Source organism: Mobula hypostoma, chromosome 1, assembly GCF_963921235.1.
Source record: "Mobula hypostoma chromosome 1, sMobHyp1.1, whole genome shotgun sequence".
Classification (NCBI taxonomy): Eukaryota; Metazoa; Chordata; class Chondrichthyes; order Myliobatiformes; family Myliobatidae; genus Mobula; species Mobula hypostoma.
In genome coordinates this window covers 47,595,905-47,621,648 of record NC_086097.1, presented here as the reverse complement: position 1 = coordinate 47,621,648, position 25,744 = coordinate 47,595,905, and the positions used below count along the sequence as shown (strand labels likewise).

Here is a 25,744-nt window from a genome sequence, read left to right as displayed (position 1 = left end):
TCTAGAGGTCTCTGTGATTAGCAAGCTCCAAGTAGTTATGACCCTCAGAAGGAAGAAATTTCACCTCACATTTTAAATCTGAATCTATGCCCATTGGTTCCAGATAGCCCCACTAGAGAAGCATTGCCTCAGCATCCACCCTGTCAGAACCTATTGGAATATTATATTTCAAGACAAAAGTCTCTTAATTGATATCCTCAATAGGTCATGTGCATGGTTAATCTTAGCAAATATATCCTCCTTTGAACATGGAGACCAAAAGGGTACACATTGACCTGATCCTTGTGATCATGGTTATTAACCTGCAACATTGACTCAGTTTCTGTTGAATCTAATGCCCTGACCTGCAGCAATTTCTTTTTGTTTCATGTCCTTTCACTTATCATTCCATTCCAATCTCTTTAATGTCTACAGTTTAAAATCCTCATTCTCATCTTTGCATTGCCTCATGGCCTGGTCCCTCATTATCCCACAATATGAATCTGCATTGCCCCCCTCTGCCTCAACTCCAGAACACTATTTCAGCTGTGGTCTCCTTTTCCTTCCCACCTTCCCTTTTCTCTGCTGTTGGTGTCAATGACCATGACTTCATCCGCTTAGATTTTATGCTCTGTTGTCAACTTTCTAAATCCTCCTCCTATCTAGTCACGTTACTTTTAACTACTAAGATACTTTTAAAGCTGCTTTGGCCAGCAATTGGGCCACACACTATATCCCTTTATGATTATGACTCTGTTAATTATTGTGACTTAAGAGGATGTGCTGGAGCTTTTGGAAAGCATCAAGTTGGATAAGTCGCCGGGACCGGATGAGATGGGAGGCAAGGGAGGAGATTGCTGAGCCCCTGGCGATGATCTTTGCATCATCAATGGGGACGGGAGAGGTTCCGGAGGATTGGAGGGTTGCGGATGTTGTTCCCTTATTCAAGAAGGGGAGTAGAGCTAGTCCAGGAAATTATAGATCAGTGAGACAAACTTCAGTGGTTGGTAAGTTGATAGAGAAGTTCCTAAGAGGCAGGATTTATGAACATTTGGAGAGGTATAATAAGATTAGGAATGGTCAGCATGGCTTTGTCAAAGGCAGGTCATGCCTTACGAGCCTGATTGAATTTTTTGAGGATGTGACTAAACACATTGATGAAGGAATATGTTTTGGATTAGGTGCTGTGTAATGAGCCTGAGGCGATTAGGTAGCTGGAGGTAATGGAACCCCTTGGAAGTAGTGATCATAATATGATTGAGTTCAGTTTCAAATTTGAAAAGGAGAACTGGTATCAGGTGTATCGATATTTCAGTGGAACAAAGGACATTACAGTGGTATGAGAGAGGAACTGGCCCAAGTCGATTGGAAAAGTAAGCTGGCTGGAGGGATGGTAGAGCAGAATTGGATGAAATTCCTACAAGAAATGAGGAAAGTGCAGGAAAAATATATTCCAAGAAAAAAGAAAATCATGAATGGAAAAATGGCACAGATGTGGCTAATGAGAGAGGTTAAGGCTAAAATAAAATAAAAGCAAAAGAAGTACAAGGAAGCAAAAATTAGTTGGAAAACTGAGGACTGGATGACTTTTAAAAACTTACAGAAGGAAACTAAAAAAGTCATTAGGAAAGAAAAGATGAATTATGAAAGGAAGTTGGCAATTAACAAAGGATACTGTTTTAAATATTTCATAACTTATTTCATAATTTACTGGCATAATTTACATATTACTATTTAACTATTTATGGTTCTATTACTATTTACTACTTATGGTGCAACTGTAACGAAAACCAATTTCCTCTGGGATCAATAAAGTATGACTATATAGGACCAATTGAAAGTGATGCTGGAGAAATTATAATGGGTAACAAAGAGATGGCAGAGGAACGAAATGAGTATTTTGCATCAGTCTTCACAGTGGAAGACATTAGCAACATACCTGATAGCCAGAGGTCTCAGGGAATAGAATTAAGTTCATTCAAGATTACGAGAGAGAAAGTGCTTGGGAAGCTAAATGGACTAAGAACAGATAAGTCTCCTGGACCGGATGGGGTGCACCCACGGGTTCTGAAGCAGGTGGCTTTGGAGATTGTGGAGGCATTGGAGATAACCTTCCAGGAATCAGTAGACTCTGGCATAGTTCCGGAGGACTGGAAGGTCGCAAATGTAGTTCCACTGTTTAAGAAAGGAGGGAGGCAGCAAAAAGAAAATTACAGACCTATCAGTCTGACATCAGTAGTTGGAAAGTTATTGGAGTCAGTCCTCAAGGACGAGGTTATGAAATACCTCGAGGTGCATGACAAGATAGGTCCAAGCCAGCATGGTTTCATGAAGGGAAGATCCTGCCTCACCAACCTATTGGAACTTTTTGAGGTAATCTCAAATAAGATTGACAAGGGAGAGCTGTGGATGTTGTCTATTTGGATCTTTAAAAGGCCTTCGATAAGGTGCCGCATAAGAGGCTGCTTAATAAGATGAGAGCCCATGGAATTACAGGAAAGATATTGGAATGGGTGGAGCATTGGCTGATATGCAGAAAGCAAAGGGTGGGAATAAAGGGATCCTATTCTGGTTGGTTCCCGGTTACTAGTGGTGTTCTGCAAGGGTTGGTGTGGGGGCCGGTTCTTTTTACAATGTATATCGATGATTTAGATTATGGATTAAATGGTTTTGTGGCTAAGTTTGAGGATGACACCGTGATAGGTGGAGGAGCAGGAAGTGTTGAAGAAACGGAAAGGTTGCAGAGAGACTTGGTCAGTTTAGGAGAGTGGGCAAAGAAATGGCAGATGAGATACAATGTTGAGAAATGTACATTTTGGAATAATAATCGGGCAGATTATTTAGATGGGGAGAAAATTCAAAAATCAGAAGTGCACAGGGACTTGGGGGTCCTCATGCAGGATACCCTAAGGGTTAACCACCAGGTTGGATCGGCAGCAAGGAAGGCGAATGCTATGTTGGCATTCATTTCAAGAGGAATAGTGTATAAGAGTAAAGAGGTGTCGATGAGGCTCTATGGGGCACTGGTGAGACCTCATTTGGAATACTGTGTGCAGTTTTGGGCCCCCCATCTTACAAGGGATGTACTGATGTTGGAGAGAGTTCAGAGAAGATTTATGAGGATGATTCCTGGAATGCAGGGGCTAACATATGAGGAGCATTTGTCGGCTCTTGGACTGTATTCATTAGAGTATAGAAGAATGAGACGGGATCTCATAGAAACATTTTGAATGTTGAAAAGGTTGGACAGAGTAGATGTGGAAAGGCTGTTTCCCTTGGTGGGTGAGTCCAGGACAAGAGGCCACTGTCTTAGAATTAGAGGGTACCCATTTAAAACAGAAATGAGGAGAAATTTTTTTAGCCAGAGGGTTGTGGATTTATGGAATTCGTTGCCACATACAGCTGTGGAGGCCTGATCATTGAGGGTGTTTAAGGGGAGGATTGATAGGTATCTAGTTGGTCAGGATATCAAGGGATATGGGGGAAAAGCTGGAAATTGGAACTAGATGGGAGAATAGTTTAGCTCATGGTGGAGTGGTGGAGCAGACTTGATCGGCCGAATGGCCTACTTATGCTCCTTTGTTTTGTGATCTTGTGAGGAAGAGCAGTAGATGTAGTGTATATAGATTTCAGCAAGGCATTTGATAAGGTACCCCATGCTGTCTTTATTCCCCACCATCAGTGTATCCTTCAGTTTCATTCTTCCTTGTATGCTTACCTTATATCCATTTAAGAGTATTGTAGTCAGTTCAATTATTCATGCTTCCGAATTGCAATAATTTTGAGGAGAAAAAGTTTATCTTAAGTTTCTGGTGTATTGATGGATCACATATCTGATTTTTACCAGCATGTGAAATTGTTTACTTACTATCGATTTGTAATCCAGGGAGCGGGAAGCACAGAATCGGATATCGCTGTGATGATTGTACGTGATAGTATCAATTATTTGTCAACAATAAAGTATAACAATAAAGTAGATATTAGAAACCATGCCCTGATGCATTTGCTAATAAATACTAATTTTTGCTTTAATCTCATTAGTCAGTTGATGGTTGTTAGAAGACCTAATTGTGGAAGCCTTAAGTTTCAAATGAAAGACTTTCGAAAGCAAATTAGCAATTTAGTAGACTTTGTTTTCATACACCACTAATAAAACCTGTTTAGTTTGGTAATTAATTGCAATGGGTTTTCCCTTTTGAAGTTCAGAGTGGAATGAAATCAAGGCTAATAAATTATTGGAATCGGGTTATTATTGTCACATGTACTGAGATACAGTGAAAAGCTGGTCTTGTATACTGTTCCTAAGATTAATCATTACACAGAGCATTGAGGTAGATCAAATTAAAGGAAAAATAATGCAGAATAATGTGTACCAAGTTTGTATTTCTAAGCTGTTCTGTTGCTGTACATACTATTTATTACAAATTATAATTTGCACATTGCACATTTAGACAGATGTAAAAAGAGTTTTATTCATGTATGCGAAGGATGTAAGAAATAAAGTCAAATCAATTCAACTACAGAGAGCGCAGTGCAGGTAAACAATGAGATGCAATCTTGTAACTAGGTAGATTGTGAGGTCAAGAGTCCATTGACCATACTAGGGAACCATTTAGTAGTCTTAGAAACAGTGTGCTAGAAGCTGTTCTTGAGTCTGGTGGTTCAATTCTTCTAATTATGTTGTGCCAGACATTAGCATGCTTGGTGTAAACTCAAGCTCCTGAAACAGAAAAGGCTCTAGTTTTGTAGTGCAATATCAGTTTCTTAAAAGGCTTAACATTAATATAACGCAATTTAGTCAAACATTTGTTCAAGTACTATTTCATGATTTTATTACTTTATATTTCCAATTTAAACTTTGTTTTTCTGACCTTTACACTTTGTTTGGATTCATTTTGTTCTTTTGTATTTGTGTACTTTTGCTTTGTGTCCTTCAGTGTCTCACTTCCCTTTGACTTCTTGGACAAAAACAAGTGGGAATTTGAAAAATATTCAGACATTTGGAAAGTTTCAGATTTAGACGCCATAGTGGATCTGTTTTATTTTCTTCTACTGACTCTCTAAAATCTACAGATGATCCATTTGACAGCTTCTATTCCTGACAAACTATATTTTGGGTCTGTGGAACTACTACTGTCTTTGCTTAAAGGAGGAAAGTGCTTTATTACCTATTCAGTGAAATAGTTTATCATGTCTTAAATGTAATGCTTTGAAGATGGCAAATTTATTATTTTGTTGCAATTATTTCATACTTATAAGTATTTGTGCCATGTAAATTAAATATTTTACTCACATTTAAAGGAAATGAATTTGACGTGAAATGAAAAATTAAATCAAGTTCTGCATTTTTTCATTCTACATATATGAAAAGTAAGGCTTAGATTGTATATTTGTAGTGTTCTTTTTAGTACACCGATGTAATTGCACATAATTTAGAAGCTGCATATTCCTAACTATGCACCTAGAATTAGTTAACTTCCTGATTGAAAATTTTTGAAACTTGATATTCCTGAATTGCATTTTTTATGCATTAGTCACAAATAAATATTGTTTGTATTATTAAACTTAAAGGTGATCATCTGGTTTTGCTGAAAGTAAGGTACGACTCAAAACTGAGACTTTAAAAAAAGTTTGTCTTCTCTGCATTAATTTGATGGGAAGTAGAAGATTGCCTTGCAGGCATTGCCCTTGACTAAATAAACAAAAATCATTTGCATCTAAAACTAAGCATTAGGTACATAGATATGTTGGATGTTAGATGATTATATTTACTAGATCAAACAAGAAATAAGACTGGTCATTTATCTTGTTAATGTTGAGTAATAATTACACTGAATATCCTAATATACTTAAATGTATATTTTAATAAGGAATATTTTCAAACTATAAAATAATTCCTTGTTTTAATATCTTTAACAGAAAGATTAAAAATAACTTGCGAATTGGAAATATTTAGAGTACAATGCATACACTACAAATTTTTTGTAAATGTGCACTATATGTGCACAAGATTTATTAAGTTGCGCAAAAGCAAATTGTGGAAGATTCTCTGAGTCTGAAATTAGAAAATGTAAATGCTGAAACTACTAAACAAATCAAGAAGCATCTGTCGAGGGAGAAACTAAATTGGTATTTTGGTTTGATAACTTTTCACCAGAACCAAAAAAAAAGGTTCAAAGTGATATTAAATTATCTGGGTGAGTATAGAGATCCACAAAGTCGTCTTAAACTTGGCATAACTAAGACAAATAAAGTTAAATATGAAATACTCTATATATTGTCAACAACACTTTGCCAGATAAACCAAATCAATTTTGGCCTTCTCCTGTGATTTATGATGCTTCCTTAGATTGTCATATACATCAATTTTATAAGATGTATTTGCTAATTTTATTATTTTCAAGTAGTAAATTTGCAATTTCAATTATCCTTAACAATTAGCTTTAGTGCGGTTTGGGGATTCTGCAGGGGAAGATGGCTGTGGTGCCCCATTTAGCTGTTTAGTGACCTCTTTTGCTAGAAATGTAGATGTGAATACTAGCTAGAAGCAGCATGGTAGTGATGGTAATCCCTCACTTCCAAAGTTGGATAAATGGCTTTTAATCTCTTACAGTAATATTAGCCACTTGGTCTAGGTATAGGTGGTTGGAGCTGTAACTCAGTGTTACTCAAATTGCAGAATGGAGGTGAAAACAAAAAAACAGTGAAAGAAACTAGTGCAGAGATTTGGGTTTTCTTTTCAAGTTGTCCATTTCTTTCTGATGTTTGTTGAGAATTGAGGATGCAGACAAAGTAAGAGATGTACTTTGCTTTTTTGGAAATTCAGAGCAAAACGATGACACAAATCATTTGAATTTAGTTGATCATTAAATTTGTGCAGTCAATATTTATAGAAATGTTTTTTTCACTTGCAAGTATACTTATCTTGAAAGAACAACTGAATGTGAAAAAAGGTTAAATATCAATTACTTGACTGAAATTTCCAAAGTCACTGATTGCATTCCATTATTTAAAAACGCAAACAACAGGAATTCTGCAGATGCTGGAAATTCAAGCAACACACATAAAAGTTGCTGGTGAACGCAACAGGCCAGGCAGCACCTCTTCCTAGAGATGCTGCCTGGCCTGTTGCGTTCACCAGCAACTTTTATGTGTGTTGCATTCCATTATTTTCTGGCTACCATTATATTACTTTCTATTTCTTTGATAAATGTAACTAACAGATTCATGGAAATAACTTGTTTATTGTTCCTTTAAGACAATTAAGATAGAAGTTTTATTTGAAATTTGCGTACTGATAACTAATGATACAAGGTTTGCAATGTTGTTTAAGTGCTGGCTCATTAGACTTGTGCAAATTCTTTAAGAAAATAATTCTATTGTGCTGTAATTTGTTACTTATCACCTAATACTACTATTTATAGTAGGTCTTCTGAGCAAATATGAATTCATTATTAATAAAAACTCAACTGGTTGCATACGTTAGATGCATAAGTGGCATTAGATAATTTTTTCATGTTCCCAAAATGTTGTTGTGTTTCCTTCCACCCTGCTACATAGGCTGTGGCAGACTGGGGAAACGAAATGGGTGTTATAAATTTTATCAAAATGCGATAACTATTTAAATCTTAAATTTAATAAATGTATTACAATTTTTCATATCCTGATCAGCTAATGATGGAAGCTGGCCAACACCCCCACCAGGATCTGTTGCCATAGGGAAACTACCTCCAACGGCAAAAAATGACTGGAAGGAATCCAACATGGATACAGTTTTGAAGCCAGGAACTGGGTCAAGTCAGGTCCTGTCCACTTCTTCAACTGTTCCAAGCAGTGAGAAAATGGTAAGATTTGTCTGAACTTCAGAATGTTCTGATTGATTTACATTTTCCTATTTTGATACATAAAAATAATTTCAAGTTTGTGGACTTTAAGTTGGAATATCCTGCTATTTCTCAAAACAAAATTTGATTTTGTCAGAGTCAAAGCTTTATCTAAACATTTTGAAGTGCCTGTGTTCATTGAATAATGTGATTTAGTAGTTGCTTTTATGCTTTCAACTGATGTTGATGTTTTCATATTTAGCATTAAATAGCCATTAATTCCAAATTGTTTAAACTATGTACAAGTTTGTTTTGATAAGATAGTTAAAAATAATTAATATTGCCTTTAATTTAGGGTATTGAACCAGGAAGAGTGCCTCCAGCTGCACCTAATGCAGTAAAGCAACTGCCTCAGTCTTATGGACCTCACCCAAAACCTCTCGTGGCTATTGGCTCTACAAATTCACTGGAAAGAATGAAAGATACAACTCAGCCCCGACCTAGTATGGGGTCACTTTCTAACATAGCTACAGAAAACTGGCAAAGACCTACCCAGCCTCAAACTCCTGCTAGCACATTTCAGGCTGGTACCTCTCAACAAATTCAGCAGAGAATTACTGTACCTCCAAGTCCAACTTATCAGTCTGTTGGTTCACCATTGTTCCCCACTGGAGATAACAGACCCGATCCACCACTAGCAGTAGCTGTAAGACCATTCTTGGCTGATAAAGGCTCAAGACCACAGTCTCCACGAAAAGGGCCTCAAACTGTTAACTCCAGTTCAATCTATTCGATGTACCTTCAACAAGCTACGCCACCAAAGAACTATCAGCAATCTGCATATAATACCTTAAACAAAGCACATACTGTTAAAGCAAGTAAGTGGTTTATTAATTGTGTGATCAAAACTATTAACAGGTGTATAGAGTTGTGCATATAGTGAATTAGAATTACATTTGATTAACTGAAGTTTTCTTCTCTCTAGTGTATGGGAAGCCTGTATTGCCATCAGGATCAGGATCGGGTTCTGGTTCAGCTTCTCCATCTCCATTGCCTTTTGCTCATCCCCAGCCGTCCTATGGTTCCCATCCCCAGGCAACTGATGAAATCCAAATGAATGGGAAGGAACCAGAACAAGAGAACTTGCCAAGCACTAATTCGAATGTTGAAAACATCCCACGTCCTCTCAGTCCTACAAAGCTATTGCCAATTGTGCACTCACCACTGCGTTATCAAAGTGATGCTGATCTGGAAGTTCTAAGGAAAAAACTGGCTCATGCACCAAGACCTCTAAAGAAACGCAGTTCCATAACGGAGCCAGAAGGGCCTAGTGGACCAAATATTCAGAAACTGTTGTATCAACGTTTTAATACTCTAGCTGGGGGTATGGATAACACACCATTTTATCTCCCTAGTAACTCGCACGACTTTGTCGGTGCTTTAACAGATGTTGATAATGGTAACACCAGCGTAGTGGAGTCTGGATCAGTCCAGCCTGAACCAATAACTCAGCTTGAAAATCAACCATCATCAGATGCCAATGATAATCAGTTGCCTTCTCCACTGCATTCTGAATTAATTCAGACAGATAACAATGACATCCCTGCTACAGTGGAGGATAATAATAATAATCCTGCTGTTGTTCAAACAGAACAGCTATCAAGCCCTATACCAGAGGCTGTATCACCAGAGGAAGATGTTCCTCCACCACCTGCTGTCCCACCACCACCAGCTGTAAGTTTTGTCATGCTTATTATAAATAAACAAAAAAACTGTGTGTAATGTTTTTAAGGCTGCGTTCCCTGAGATTAAATGATTTACAGTTAGAATATTGTCCATTCATCTGCAGAAGAATTTTGAATGAGAAAGGAATGATTCAGTTATTGATGCCTGAATCGATGTAGGACAAAAGAGGGGTTTCTGTTGAGGGAATATCAGCAGCTAGGGTGCAATTTAGAAAGTAGAACCACAAATTTAATTTCTGGATCACTACCTAAAAAAATTTTCATATTGGCACAGAAAAAAATAAGCTCAGACAATTGAAGACCTGTTTCAAACATTGTGTGAACTGTAGATTTCAATTCGGGCCTTGAAAAGTAGGAGCTATTCTTTTGAAATGGGCTTTACTAAAATCAGGCTGGGATAAGAATCCCAGTGAAGTGAATAACTAGGGATGTAGGTAAGTAAGTTGTTAAACTGGTGAAAAGTGTGGTTTTAGCGTGGGGAAATTCAGTAAGTAAAAAGATGGAGCTTGGGTAGTAAAATCAGTAATGCTAGCCAGAGTCTGTCAGGAGGGGACAGTAAAGACAAACGTGATAGTATATCTCCAGCTAGAATCAGAGCAGAGGAAAAAGCTTATTAAAACAAAAGTATAGGCTTTATATGAAGGTGCATAATATTTATAACAGGATGTGTGTTAATTCATAACAAGACAAGTGAATAGGAACAAACTAGTAGGATCTAACCTGTATAGAAACGTAATTGTGGACGATTCTACTAAGCATTTAGGCAGTATGGAAAAGGAGATCTGATGGGGGTGGGGGGGAACTAGCTTGAAATATGAAGGAGTAGAGTTCATTTTGGGAGGTTGTGGGGAACTATGAAATAGCAATTGCCAGCAAACATAGGAGGGAGTATTGTTAATAAGTTGTGAAATTAGAGAGGCGTCTGGGAAGGGTAATATAACAATCATGGGGACTTTAAATCTGGATGTACACACTGGGCAAACCAAATAAGTAGCAAAAGTAGATTTCTCAGCATTTTAATGTATGAAATTAATAAAGTAGCAAATTGTTTTAGATCTAGTATTGTACTAGAGAAAGCAATGTAAATAGTAGTTGAGAGGCCTTTAGGGAACAGTGATCATAAGATAGTAAAATTTTATAAAAGTTTGACGTGATTGGTTTCAATCTGAAATTAGGGTCTTAAATCTGAAGGTCAAGTTGGCCAAGATAAGAAAGCTACATTAAAAATGTGACAGTAAATGAGTAATGGCTAGCTCTTTAAGAATTGGTCTACAAGTAATATTATTTTAATGTAAGGCAAAAAAGTTCAGGTAACTTGATCCAGCTACAGCTATCAAGCAAAATTAAAGATGACATTAAATCAAAGAAAAAAGTTTAAAATGTCAAAAAAAAATACACTGCATTCCTGCCAATTGCCAAGTGGAAGATGAAGGCAAAGATGAGTAAATGGATTTCTTGTACAAGTGTCAGTTCGTGGGGAAAATAGAAAAACAGACATAACAACCAATCGGTACGTATTTAGAAAATGGTCAGGCAAGGTAACTAAGGCTGGAGAAATTGAATTGCAGAATAAGTAAATAGCAGTGAAATTAAATTAACATTTTGTGTATACTCAAAAAAAAGGCACAGAATGCTAGTTGCAAATAGTGGCAAACTTGTTTAGCAACGATCTCAAAGAACTGGACATCTCATTTGCAGTTCCTTTTCAGGGCTGCAAGTAGTTTGCTGTTTGAAATTGAGTTACCAATATCTGTTGCCTGAATTGTTGAATTTTCTTCTGTCTTTCCTCAGATTAAACGTACAAATTTAAAAAAGCCTGATTCAGAGAGAACAGGATGTGGAATGAGGGTAAAATTTGATCCTCTTGCTTTACTACTAGATGCTTCCTTAGAGGGAGAATTTGATCTTGTGCAACGCATCATTTATGAGGTAGTCTTTCTCTATTTACTGTATTGTTTGTTGCACTTGGAATTAAAAATTGCTATATTAGAATGTAATGTTTTAACTGCTATTTGATGTGTTAACCTTTTGAAAATTTTTTTTGGTCAGGTTAATGATCCCAGTCAACCTAATGATGAAGGGATTACGCCATTACATAATGCCGTTTGTGCTGGTCACCATCATATTGTGAAATTCCTTGTTGATTTTGGTGTAAATACAAATGCAGCGGATAGTGATGGATGGTAAGACGCATGCAAATTGAAGTTTGCTGTTCACTTTGTTGTGTAAGACATGAAAATCAGTTGAAAATAGTTTCTTGTTTTATGAACTACAGTTCAGTTACAAAGCTATGAATAGATTTTTGCAATATAGATCTATATAAAAAAATTCATTAAGTGGTGTAAATTAAACATAATTTTCTAAGTCCTGGCTTTCTGTGAATTTTCTTTCTTTCTTTATCCATTCCTTCTTATACTTTGCCAGCCTGACATGATTGATGATATATTGGCCTTCTTGGACTCCCTCAAAAGGAAATTTGCTCATTTCTTTCTCTTTCATTCTGTCTGTCTGTCTGCCTCTCTGGCCCATGCGTGCTGACGGAATGGTGGAGTAGACTTGATAGGCTAAAGAGGTTAATTCTGCTCATGTTTTATGTCTTATGAAAATTAGACAATAGTATGGTTATTTTCTAATTTAGTTCTGGGCGGAAACATCAGATTCAATTGCCGAAGTCAGAGGAAATGCATAGTTATACACAAGTATAATTCCTTTGTGCCAGATATTCTAAACTGTTACCTTCAATAATGGAGTTCAAACTAGTATTATTATCAAAGTATGTATGTTTCTCCATATCCTACCCTGAGATTCTTTTATTGTAGGCATTCACAATAGAACAAAGAAATACAACAGAATCAATGAAAAAGTATCCACAGACAAAAACTAATAAACAATCAATGCACAAAAGAAGATTAGTTGTGCAAATACAAAAAATATTTTCAAGACATTTGTCAGTTTTAAAATGTATCTTGAATTTTGCCTGACAAGTTGCACTGAGAATGAGGGATAGGTTAGAGGAACAGCACCTTATATTCCGTCTGGGTAGCCTCCAACCTGATGGCATGAACATTGACTTCTCTAACTTCCATTAATGCCCCACCTCCCCTTCTTACCCCATCCCTTATTTATTTATTTTTCCCATTCCCATTCTGATATGTCTATCCACGGCCTCCTCTACTGTAAAGATGAAGTCACACTCAGGTTGGAGGAACAGCACCTTATATTCCATCTGGGTAGCCTCCAACCTGATGGCATGAACATTGACTTCTCTAACTTCTGCTAATGCCCCACCTCCCCCTCGTACCCCGTCCGTTATTTATTTATATACACACATTCTTTTTCTCTCTCTCTTCCTCTCATTATACCCCTTGCCCATCCTCTGGGCTTTTCCCACCCCCTCCCCCTTTTCTTTCTCCCTGGGCCTCCTGACCTATGATCCTCTCATATCCCTTTTGCCAATCAACTGTCCAGCTCTTGGCTCCATCTCTCCCCCTCCTGTCTTCTATCAGTTCAGATCTCCCCCTCCCACTTTCAAATCTCTTACTAGCTCTTCCTTCAGTTAGTCCTGACGAAGGGTATCAGCCTGAAACATCGACTGTACCTCTTCCTAGAGATGCTGCCTGGCCTGCTGCATTCACCAGCAACTTTTATGTGTGTTGCTTGAAATTTCAGCATCTGCAGATTTCCTCGTGTTTGAATTCTGTCATCCAGATCATTAACATATAATGTGAAAAGTAGCGGATCCAACACTGACCCTGTGGAATACCACTAGTTACCAGCAGTCAACTAGAAAAGGCCACCTTTATTCCCACTCTTTGCCTTCTGCCAGTTAGCTGATATTCTGTGCATTCTAGCATCTTTTCTGTAAAACCATAGGTCTTATCCTGTTTAGCAGCCTCGTGTGTGGCATCTTGTCAGAGGCCTTCCGAAGAGCCAAGTAAACAACATCCGTTGACTCTCTGTCTATCATGCTTGCTACTGCCTCAAAGAATTTTAACATATTTGTTAGGCAAGATTTCCCATCATTATTCCCCTTTGGCATATTTTATCATGCGCCTCCAAGTATTCTGAAATCTATTCCTTAGTAAAGGCCAACCACTGAAGTCCCTTCTTAAAAAGTGACATTTGGGATAGTCTAGTCCTCTGGAACTATTGATTCTTGATCATTACTAATACCTGCACATTCTCTTCAACTACCTCTTTGAGAGCCCTGAGGTGTAGCGCATCTGGCCCAGGCAACATACCTACTTTAAGATCTTTCAGCTTCCCAAGCACCTTCTGTTTAGTAGTAGCAGCACTCACTTTTTCCCCCGACACTCAAATCTCTGGCATACTGATGGTGCCTTGCACAGTGAAGACTGATGCAAAATATCAGCCACCATTTCTTTGACCCCGTTACCAACTCTCCAGTGTCATTTTCCAGCAGTCTGATGCCTCTCTTTTATTATTTGCATATCTGAAAAAAAACTTTTGATATCCCCTTTTATATTATTGGCTATCTTACATTCATATTTTATCTTGTCGATTAGAGCTTTATTGTCATTGCTCGGGATGAGATTGCAGTGCTACTCCATTCAGTGCAAAACTGCATCCTGGCAATTCAATTACTAAAAGCACCATGACTAAAACAATGTCCAAGTTACTTAGAATGACATCTATGTTACACTGAATTAAAAACAAGCAACTCTAAATTAAAAGAAACAGTGGCTGCCCCATTCAGGTATTGCACATGCCCATGTTATAAAATACAGTGATTAAGTGTAGGATAGCATGGAGAATTAAAGCTGAAATTTAATGAAGAACACTGAAATCAAAGAAAGGTAGGTGCCCTAATTAAATCCAAATAGTACACATGCCCATGTATTGCACTTGGAGGTTGTCCATCGTGACTATGGGTGGGTGGGGGGGTCATTGTTAAGTTGCACGGCAGCCCTGGGTAAAAAGTTTTTTTTTGGCCTGTATGTTCATGCGGAGATGTTTCTGTTTCTCCTGCTCGATAGTAGGAGATTGAACATATCTGATAGTTGTGTCCCAAAAACCTTCTGTGCAGTGCTAATCACTTGTTGAAGTGTGTTTTGGTCGATCTTGTTGCAGCTAGTGTACCATGCTATCATGCAGTAGGTCAGTATGCACTCTGTGGCACATTGGTAGAAGTTTAGCAGCAGCTTTTGGGGTGATTTTCTCTCTTTAATCTCCTAAGATAGTATAAGCACTGCTGAGCCTTCTTGGAGTTGTTGGTCCAAGAGAGCTCCTCTCTGATGTTGACTCTCAAGAACCTCAAGCTAGAGACCTCCACTGCTTTACCAATTAGGAGTAGTGGAGCTTGTTCAGACCTACTTGATTTTCTGAAATTGATAATCATTTTTTTGATAGTGAGTGAAATGGTTATTGCACCATTCAGTCAGTTTCTGTGTCTCTTCTCTGTATGCTGTTTTGTTGTTATTTATAACTAATCCATTTACTGTGGCGTTGTCTGCAAATTTGATGATAGAGTTGGTGACATGACAGGGGCACAGTCATGGGTGAAAAGAGTGTAAAGGACTGGGCTCAGTACACATCCCTGCAGTGCACTGGTGTTCAGGGTCAGGGAGGTTGATGTGTACTTACCCAGTCTGACTATATGGGTGCAATTGGTAAGAAATTCCAGAATCCAGTTGGAAATTGACGTACTCAATGCCAGACTGTGTAGTTTAATGGTCAACTTGTTCGGGAGTATAGTGTTGAAAGCTGAACTATAGTAGATTAGAAAGCGTTCTGGCATCGGTGTCCTTATGCTGCAGGTGTTCCAGTACGATGTGGAGAGCGATGGAGGTGGCATCCTCGGTTGATCTGTTTGCCATTTGGGCAAAGTGGTGCTGGTCCCGAGTAGCAGTGATGGCACTGTATGTGGGAAATAACTAGTCTCTCCAGGCATTTGGCAGCTATGGGTGCGTGAGTGCGACCAGTCTGTAGTTGAAGTATATTACCGCTGATTGCTTTGGGAATGATATGGTGGTTGATGTTTTGAAGCAAGCAGAGATCACAGCAAGGCACAGACCTCTGCCTCTGCTAGCTGGTCAGCGCAATCCCTGAGAACTCACCCAGGTATGCCATCTGGTCCAGCTGCTCTGTGTGCTTGAATATTGTGGAGAGTACATCTTTGGCGTGTGCCCAGAGACTTGAGATCTTTAGGCACAGAGCTCGAATAAAGCAATGCAATGGACTTTTAACATCGTAGACCAGCGAGTTGTTTGTTATGTCTTCCCTCTCGCTGTGAAACAGAGACATATTTCTCCCTTATTAGGGAGGGAGGGAGCCTGTGGTATGTCAAATGCTGGGTGAACAATGTAGTCTTTGGAGTGCTGCAAGTCTGTGTCAGTAGTGCTGTTGCTTTTGCTGCATGCTTGAGTGCTCAGTGATGGGTGCTGATACTTTCTTTTTTGCCGGTGGTGGGAAGGGGGATCGTGCTTGTTGCAACTTGCACGTGGGAAGGGGGAGCTGAGCAGAACTCTGGGATTCTAACACTTAACTGTCATTCATTTTTTGGGGCACTCCTCTGTTTTTGTGGGTGGTTGCAAAGAAAAAGCATTTCAGGATGTATATTGTTATATTTCTCTGACGTTAATGTATTTTTGAAACTTTGAAACCTTGTGTGCTCAGTGTCAGCACTGTGTCCTTCTCGGGTGTCAAGGCCTTCATCACTGATTCATTGTCTCTGTTAAACTGAACACAGCATCCCAAGCCCTAAGTTGTTTCCTGGCTTTGTACATCTATGGCTTCTCATTCAGGAATACGCAGATATTTTTATTGCTGGTTACACTGTCTACACACTATTTGATATAGTGCATGACCGTGATGGCGTATTCCTTTAAGTTAATTCTCAAATCATGCATTGCTTGGCATGCAAGCACGATCCAGTTTATGCACTGGAAGCTGTGAGACACTCCCTCAGGCCTTACTGTCACTGACTTGGTAATTGGTTTTGCCTTCCTTATCACTGGGGCCGGAGTTAGGAATAAATGCAGGTGGTTGGACAGTCCTAGTTGAATACATGGATGAGCCCTGTATGTGCCTGCCGTATTGGTGTAAACATGGTGATTTCACATTCCGGCAAAATTTAGAGAATACTGTCTTAAGTCTGGCTTGGTTGAAATCACCAGCTATGATGAAGGAGCATCAGGATAGGCAGTTACATCATATAGCTGTGCTAATGCTAACTTCATGTTGGCTTTTCTCTTGTGATTGCTTTTTTATTTGCCTACTGTTGGTTTTTAAAAGCTTCCTGCTAAATTTTGCCGTTCTATGCCCTCTTTTGTTTTTATGCCATCTTTAACTTCCCTTGGCCATGGTTGCTGCTGCTGCTTTAGATGAACTGACCTGGTGTCTTCCAAATTATGTCCAGAAACTCCGGCCACTGCTGCTCTACTATCATTCCTGCTAGTATCCCCTTCAAATCAACATAAGCCAGCTACTCTCTCATGACTCTAGTTTGCTTTTACTCCACTGTAGTACTAATACATTTGATTTTTGTTTCTCACCAGCAACTTTTATGTGTGTTGCTTGAAATTTCAGCATCTGCAGATTTCCTCGTGTTTGAATTCTGTCATCCAGATCATTAACATATAATGTGAAAAGTAGCGGATCCAACACTGACCCTGTGGAATACCACTAGTTACCAGCAGTCAACTAGAAAAGGCCACCTTTATTCCCACTCTTTGCCTTCTGCCAGTTAGCTGATATTCTGTGCATTCTAGCATCTTTTCTGTAAAACCATAGGTCTTATCCTGTTTAGCAGCCTCGTGTGTGGCATCTTGTCAGAGGCCTTCCGAAGAGCCAAGTAAACAACATCCGTTGACTCTCTGTCTATCATGCTTGCTACTGCCTCAAAGAATTTTAACATATTTGTTAGGCAAGATTTCCCATCATTATTCCCCTTTGGCATATTTTATCATGCGCCTCCAAGTATTCTGAAATCTATTCCTTAGTAAAGGCCAACCACTGAAGTCCCTTCTTAAAAAGTGACATTTGGGATAGTCTAGTCCTCTGGAACTATTGATTCTTGATCATTACTAATACCTGCACATTCTCTTCAACTACCTCTTTGAGAGCCCTGAGGTGTAGCGCATCTGGCCCAGGCAACATACCTACTTTAAGATCTTTCAGCTTCCCAAGCACCTTCTGTTTAGTAGTAGCAGCACTCACTTTTTCCCCCGACACTCAAATCTCTGGCATACTGATGGTGCCTTGCACAGTGAAGACTGATGCAAAATATCAGCCACCATTTCTTTGACCCCGTTACCAACTCTCCAGTGTCATTTTCCAGCAGTCTGATGCCTCTCTTTTATTATTTGCATATCTGAAAAAAAACTTTTGATATCCCCTTTTATATTATTGGCTATCTTACATTCATATTTTATCTTGTCGATTAGAGCTTTATTGTCATTGCTCGGGATGAGATTGCAGTGCTACTCCATTCAGTGCAAAACTGCATCCTGGCAATTCAATTACTAAAAGCACCATGACTAAAACAATGTCCAAGTTACTTAGAATGACATCTATGTTACACTGAATTAAAAACAAGCAACTCTAAATTAAAAGAAACAGTGGCTGCCCCATTCAGGTATTGCACATGCCCATGTTATAAAATACAGTGATTAAGTGTAGGATAGCATGGAGAATTAAAGCTGAAATTTAATGAAGAACACTGAAATCAAAGAAAGGTAGGTGCCCTAATTAAATCCAAATAGTACACATGCCCATGTATTGCACTTGGAGGTTGTCCATCGTGACTATGGGTGGGTGGGGGGGTCATTGTTAAGTTGCACGGCAGCCCTGGGTAAAAAGTTTTTTTTTGGCCTGTATGTTCATGCGGAGATGTTTCTGTTTCTCCTGCTCGATAGTAGGAGATTGAACATATCTGATAGTTGTGTCCCAAAAACCTTCTGTGCAGTGCTAATCACTTGTTGAAGTGTGTTTTGGTCGATCTTGTTGCAGCTAGTGTACCATGCTATCATGCAGTAGGTCAGTATGCACTCTGTGGCACATTGGTAGAAGTTTAGCAGCAGCTTTTGGGGTGATTTTCTCTCTTTAATCTCCTAAGATAGTATAAGCACTGCTGAGCCTTCTTGGAGTTGTTGGTCCAAGAGAGCTCCTCTCTGATGTTGACTCTCAAGAACCTCAAGCTAGAGACCTCCACTGCTTTACCAATTAGGAGTAGTGGAGCTTGTTCAGACCTACTTGATTTTCTGAAATTGATAATCATTTTTTTGATAGTGAGTGAAATGGTTATTGCACCATTCAGTCAGTTTCTGTGTCTCTTCTCTGTATGCTGTTTTGTTGTTATTTATAACTAATCCATTTACTGTGGCGTTGTCTGCAAATTTGATGATAGAGTTGGTGACATGACAGGGGCACAGTCATGGGTGAAAAGAGTGTAAAGGACTGGGCTCAGTACACATCCCTGCAGTGCACTGGTGTTCAGGGTCAGGGAGGTTGATGTGTACTTACCCAGTCTGACTATATGGGTGCAATTGGTAAGAAATTCCAGAATCCAGTTGGAAATTGACGTACTCAATGCCAGACTGTGTAGTTTAATGGTCAACTTGTTCGGGAGTATAGTGTTGAAAGCTGAACTATAGTAGATTAGAAAGCGTTCTGGCATCGGTGTCCTTATGCTGCAGGTGTTCCAGTACGATGTGGAGAGCGATGGAGGTGGCATCCTCGGTTGATCTGTTTGCCATTTGGGCAAAGTGGTGCTGGTCCCGAGTAGCAGTGATGGCACTGTATGTGGGAAATAACTAGTCTCTCCAGGCATTTGGCAGCTATGGGTGCGTGAGTGCGACCAGTCTGTAGTTGAAGTATATTACCGCTGATTGCTTTGGGAATGATATGGTGGTTGATGTTTTGAAGCAAGCAGAGATCACAGCAAGGCACAGACCTCTGCCTCTGCTAGCTGGTCAGCGCAATCCCTGAGAACTCACCCAGGTATGCCATCTGGTCCAGCTGCTCTGTGTGCTTGAATATTGTGGAGAGTACATCTTTGGCGTGTGCCCAGAGACTTGAGATCTTTAGGCACAGAGCTCGAATAAAGCAATGCAATGGACTTTTAACATCGTAGACCAGCGAGTTGTTTGTTATGTCTTCCCTCTCGCTGTGAAACAGAGACATATTTCTCCCTTATTAGGGAGGGAGGGAGCCTGTGGTATGTCAAATGCTGGGTGAACAATGTAGTCTTTGGAGTGCTGCAAGTCTGTGTCAGTAGTGCTGTTGCTTTTGCTGCATGCTTGAGTGCTCAGTGATGGGTGCTGATACTTTCTTTTTTGCCGGTGGTGGGAAGGGGGATCGTGCTTGTTGCAACTTGCACGTGGGAAGGGGGAGCTGAGCAGAACTCTGGGATTCTAACACTTAACTGTCATTCATTTTTTGGGGCACTCCTCTGTTTTTGTGGGTGGTTGCAAAGAAAAAGCATTTCAGGATGTATATTGTTATATTTCTCTGACGTTAATGTATTTTTGAAACTTTGAAACCTTGTGTGCTCAGTGTCAGCACTGTGTCCTTCTCGGGTGTCAAGGCCTTCATCACTGATTCATTGTCTCTGTTAAACTGAACACAGCATCCCAAGCCCTAAGTTGTTTCCTGGCTTTGTACATCTATGGCTTCTCATTCAGGAATACGCAGATATTTTTATTGCTGGTTACACTGTCTACACACTATTTGATATAGTGCATGACCGTGATGGCGTATTCCTTTAAGTTAATTCTCAAATCATGCATTGCTTGGCATGCAAGCACGATCCAGTTTATGCACTGGAAGCTGTGAGACACTCCCTCAGGCCTTACTGTCACTGACTTGGTAATTGGTTTTGCCTTCCTTATCACTGGGGCCGGAGTTAGGAATAAATGCAGGTGGTTGGACAGTCCTAGTTGAATACATGGATGAGCCCTGTATGTGCCTGCCGTATTGGTGTAAACATGGTGATTTCACATTCCGGCAAAATTTAGAGAATACTGTCTTAAGTCTGGCTTGGTTGAAATCACCAGCTATGATGAAGGAGCATCAGGATAGGCAGTTACATCATATAGCTGTGCTAATGCTAACTTCATGTTGGCTTTTCTCTTGTGATTGCTTTTTTATTTGCCTACTGTTGGTTTTTAAAAGCTTCCTGCTAAATTTTGCCGTTCTATGCCCTCTTTTGTTTTTATGCCATCTTTAACTTCCCTTGGCCATGGTTGCTGCTGCTGCTTTAGATGAACTGACCTGGTGTCTTCCAAATTATGTCCAGAAACTCCGGCCACTGCTGCTCTACTATCATTCCTGCTAGTATCCCCTTCAAATCAACATAAGCCAGCTACTCTCTCATGACTCTAGTTTGCTTTTACTCCACTGTAGTACTAATACATTTGATTTTTGTTTCTCTCTCAAATTGCAGTTTGCATTCTGTCATATTATGATCACCATCTCCAAAGAGTTCCTGTACCTTAAGCTCCCTAATTCAAATCAAATCTCTCATGCACTCATTTAATTAAAAGTTGTTCTAGGATTTGCATGAAGTCTTTAAATAAACTGAGAATATGTCCTATAAATTGCTGAGTAAAATTCACAGAATTGTTTTTCTGGACAAAAGCTAGCATTACTACTTTTCCCCAAAATGATATTTCCTTACAAAGCTAATGATATTATCTCTACTAAAGAACTGATTGCACATACCAGAGTGTCTCTAGTTGTGTTATTTTAACAATTGGGAAAGCTGTTCCTGTGATTTAAACAACTATGCTTTTCTATATGTGAAAGGGTGATTTTCATAATTCTAAGATGTATGCTTAGCTTGGCTTCTGAGTGACTTTTATTTTGAAAATCATCTCAAATAGACTTTATCTTTTCAGGACCCCACTACACTGTGCTGCTTCATGCAACAGTGTCCAACTCTGCAAGCTCCTTGTGGAATCTGGTGCTGCCATTTTTGCCACTACAATTAGTGATGTTGAAACAGCAGCAGATAAATGTGAAGAAATGGAAGACGGTTTTGTACAGTGCTCGCAGTTTCTTTATGGTAAATATGTCTGAATTTTGTGCATCTCTTACAAAAATTTATCACTTTTTTTAAATCTAACTAAATAACATAAGCCATATATAATAGATTTCTCAATCATATGTCCAATCTTCCTGCTCTGTCCAGGTCAGAAATAGAACTAATTAGTAATGATGAAAAGTCATTGACATAAACCATATAAGGTTTCTCTCTTCACAGATGCTAATTGACTTGTGGAGTATTTCGGTATTGGAGTATCCATTGTTTTATTTTTGACTACTACTGCATGTTGATGGATACAATGATACTTTTTCTCATTATTTTCCCAGTCTCTGCTTTTGATAGTCCTCTCAAGCTTGATGTGTTGAGAATTTATCATTTAGAGCCACATCGGTGTCAGATGTTATGTTTAGGAAACCAATACACAAGCTATCTCTTCCATTTATTACATGTTTGGCTTATAGTAAATGTAAATGAGTTATTAATGGAAAGGTCATTTGATTCCAAACAATTGGTTCATTGATCATTATAGAGTGTCTCTCTGGTGCTTCCTTCTCCCTTTTCCCAATCATGATTCTTCTTTCCTTGCCCCCATCCCACTCTCAGTTCACAAGAGACCATATCAGTATCAGATTTATCATCACTCGCATGTCATGAAATTTGTTGTTTTTTTTGTGGCAGCGGTGTAGTGCAATGGATAGAATACTATGGTACTATGCAAAAGTCTTGGGTGCCTTAGCTATATATGTGTGCCTAAGACTTATGCACAGTACTGTATATTAGAGCTATATACAACAGTTTATAGATTCCTCAAATATGAAGGTTCGCCTTGAGTAGATGATTACTTGGTGCTTAAGCTGTGAAAAGTTAGTTCTTTTTTTTCCTTAGACCATGTAATGGATTGCCAGTTGATGACAAGCTACTATTTAAGCAGAATTCTCTCCCTTCATTTCTTAGAATTTTAAAGTTATATATATTCTGAAAAGAGGCAAAATTAAGCTTGATCTTGCAGACAGAACTATATAGCAAATATTATGTACAATAACCTGTGCGTGTTTACCTTCATCTAAGATGATTGAGAATTACTTTCTACCCACAATAGGAGTGCAAGAAAAAATGGGTGTCATGAACAAAGGTGTTGTTTATGCTTTGTGGGATTATGAAGCCAAGAACAGTGATGAATTATCATTCCACGAAGGAGACCCTCTGACAATTGTGAGATATAAAGATGATGTTGAAACAGACTGGTGGTGGGCTCGTTTTAATGATAAAGAAGGCTATGTTCCTCGTAATCTGCTTGGGGTAAGTATGCCCTAAAATTTTTTTGATTCTGTAATTTTTAGATGTTCTCAATAAAATAGATACTAGTGGAACAAAAATAACCAAATAATACTAATTCATAAAAGTAGTTTAAAGACAAGTGGCTCCATTCAAACATGAGGTATCTTGCTCTCGGCCCAGCATAGACTTACTTTATTTAAGTGTGGTGTGTTCTAGAATTAGGAAGAAAGAAAATTTAAGAAGCTTAGTGATTACATTCTTTTGCCTCCCAATGTAACGTAAGAACATCAGAAATAGGAGCCGGGTAGGCCAGTCTGCTCTTCAAAAGCCTGCTTGGCCATTCAACAATTTGGTTGGTCTTCTACCTGGAAACATTTTACGTCCCAAACTTCTTAGTTCCTCTAGCATCGAAAGGTCTATCAGTCTCTGTCTTGAAAGAGGTCAGTGACTGAACTTCTGAGGGTAGAGAAATGTTTCCTCATTCCAGCCCTAAAGTGCCTATCTTTTAATTAGAGCACTGTGCCCTGTAGTTCTAGACTCCTTAGCCAGGAGAAAGATTGTTCAGCTTACTAAAAATTGTGTTTTGCTGAGGTAGCCTCTAACTTTTCTAAAGTCGAGGAAGGGCCTAAGCTACTCAATATGACAGGCCTGTCATCCCAGAAAACAGTACATTGCATCTTTGTTCAACCCCCTCTACAATAATATTTTGTTTTGGTCTTGCTTTTTTTCAATATTGCCCGAACTCTAGGAGTGGTTTCACTGGAGCCCTATATTACTGCAGTATTTTTCCTCATGTACTCTGCAATTAAAGGCCAAATGCCATTTTAAATTCTTTAACTGCCTATATTGGACTTAGGATCAGTTGAGTTTCAGAAGAGGTCAAATACTAATTGTACTTTTAGACAGGTACTGATTTTACATTAAATAGAAAAGGCTTAGTTCTAAGAACAAAAATCTTGAGATTGCATGAAAATTGCTTCTGTTTTGGATGATTTAACTTTATAGTGAATCAGTGTTCCAAGATCCAAATGTGATCAAAAGGAAATTGCTATTTCTATTTTTTTATATAGATTTTAGCCAATTGTTTTGATCATTTGTTAGCTATAAAAGTTTCCTTGATGTACTTAAGTGCATTTCTTTTTGACTTGCCTCACATCATTCTTTCCTTTTAAGATTACTTTATTACCAGTTATAACAAAATGGAGTCAAAAATTGTTAAGTTTAAGTGCTAACTTTCAAATTATCCTACATCAAATTTCGTAGTGGTCATTGTTAATACTGTGCCACAGGCCTGATTTGCTGTGATAGTTTTGTCTGAGGGGGTAGAGATGAAAGACAGTTAGTAGAAGGGGAGTAAATTTTTCACACAGTTGTATTGCTTTACTACTAGCCTTGTATATCCTGTAATGCACTAAAGTTCAAAAATTTTGGTGCCTATACTAAACCAAATTATGTCCCGTTTATGCCATACGCAACTGATCTATAGTGGTGATCTACATGTCCAGTTTGAATTCTCGTCCTTGTGTTTGAATGCCTGTTAAATCTTACTCCACATGTATAACTAACTTCAGTCCTCTGCACTTCTAAGAATATATTCCTTCTAGACTCTTCTGCTGTTTCTTCAGACATCCATAAGTTACTAAATTTGCTTCCTAATCATTGACCATTGGATATTAAAGGCACATTAAAACTCCCAAGTTGCTCTGTGATCTAGAACAGTACTAGTACAGCTTGAAGTGGTAAAGAAAATGTATTGTAGGCAATAAAACCAATTGTTGACCTTTCTTTCTTTTACAGTTATATCCAAGAATAAAACCTCGACAACGATCTCTGGCTTAAAATCATTTAGCCTTTCCGATTAGAACCTGGAATAGACAGACACAACACTCTTCATATTGGGGGTGTCCTCCAACCAGAGGAGAAAGTAGATATTTATGTGCTGTGATTTGGATATGCAGTAGTTTCTTTTATGGTGCTTTTTCTTTGAACAACACCTACATATATATGCTGGCGTGTGCATGCACACAGCCCATTTGCTTACACTCATGGATCACACAGTGGTAGAGTGACCTTGTAGTTGTCAAGAAATGGTATCAAAGAAAATGTTTCATACAAACCTGGTTTCAGAGAGAATTTTAATTTATAGAATGGCTGTGTGGATGGACTTGGATTTAATTTGGTTTATGATACAACTGTGCAAGAATTTTGGAATGTATGCTTGAACATGAAGGAAAATTTATTATAATTGAGACAGTGGCTTTTGCAAGATGTGTACTGCCAGAATTGTTGAGGTAAATGAAGTGTATGTGATTAATGGAATGGTGTATGTGATTAATGGAATGAATGGGAGAAGAGCACGAGAATATTGCAAAACATTAACCTATGTTGCCAATGGAAATAATGCAATAACTTACCCAATGTTTGTTGCAGAACACTACAGCACTTGTTATAAGTATTCAAATATTTCTATATTAAAGAGCCTTATTTTTTCCAATAATATTTCTTTGAAACTTTAGCTGCAGTAAGCTTGATATTTGGCCTGAATACCATGTTCCAGATTTCATCATTTAAGTTGTTAACTGAGCACTGTAGTATTGAATGTAAATATTGTGATGTATAAGATTTTAACAGTGAGCTATTATGTATGTGACAACTAAATTTTTCATAGTTGATAGTAATGCACTGCTTAACAACTGTTATGTAAACACAATAAAATACAATGGCATGAACAACAGCGTTTCTAGTTGATTCATTTTGATTCTAGTTTGCTATGGATATTTCAGGTTTTTAATTGATAGTCCTAAACTGAAAACTGGATTGTTTGGAGTTCAAGGTTTAATATCATCAGCATAAGCCGTAAAATTTATTGTCCTTGTGGCTACAATACATAATGGAAAATTCATGAATTACTG

General features: G+C 38.5%; 1 protein-coding gene across 3 annotated transcripts in view; it reads left to right on the top strand.

Annotated features, from left to right (window-relative positions):
• The window catches only part of ppp1r13bb (protein phosphatase 1, regulatory subunit 13Bb), a 99,751-nt gene extending 74,169 nt beyond the window's left edge, over positions 1-25,582 (top strand). For all 3 annotated transcript variants that reach the window (XM_063047962.1, XM_063047950.1, XM_063047956.1), the window contains 8 exons: positions 7,651-7,823; positions 8,158-8,680; positions 8,788-9,536; positions 11,339-11,476; positions 11,597-11,730; positions 21,406-21,572; positions 22,654-22,853; positions 24,630-25,582. In XM_063047962.1, coding sequence (XP_062904032.1) covers positions 7,651-7,823; positions 8,158-8,680; positions 8,788-9,536; positions 11,339-11,476; positions 11,597-11,730; positions 21,406-21,572; positions 22,654-22,853; positions 24,630-24,671 — 2,126 coding nt within the window. In that variant the 3' untranslated portion in view covers positions 24,672-25,582. The remainder of the gene's footprint in view (positions 1-7,650; positions 7,824-8,157; positions 8,681-8,787; positions 9,537-11,338; positions 11,477-11,596; positions 11,731-21,405; positions 21,573-22,653; positions 22,854-24,629) is intronic.
• The last annotated feature ends 162 nt before the right edge of the window (positions 25,583-25,744 follow it).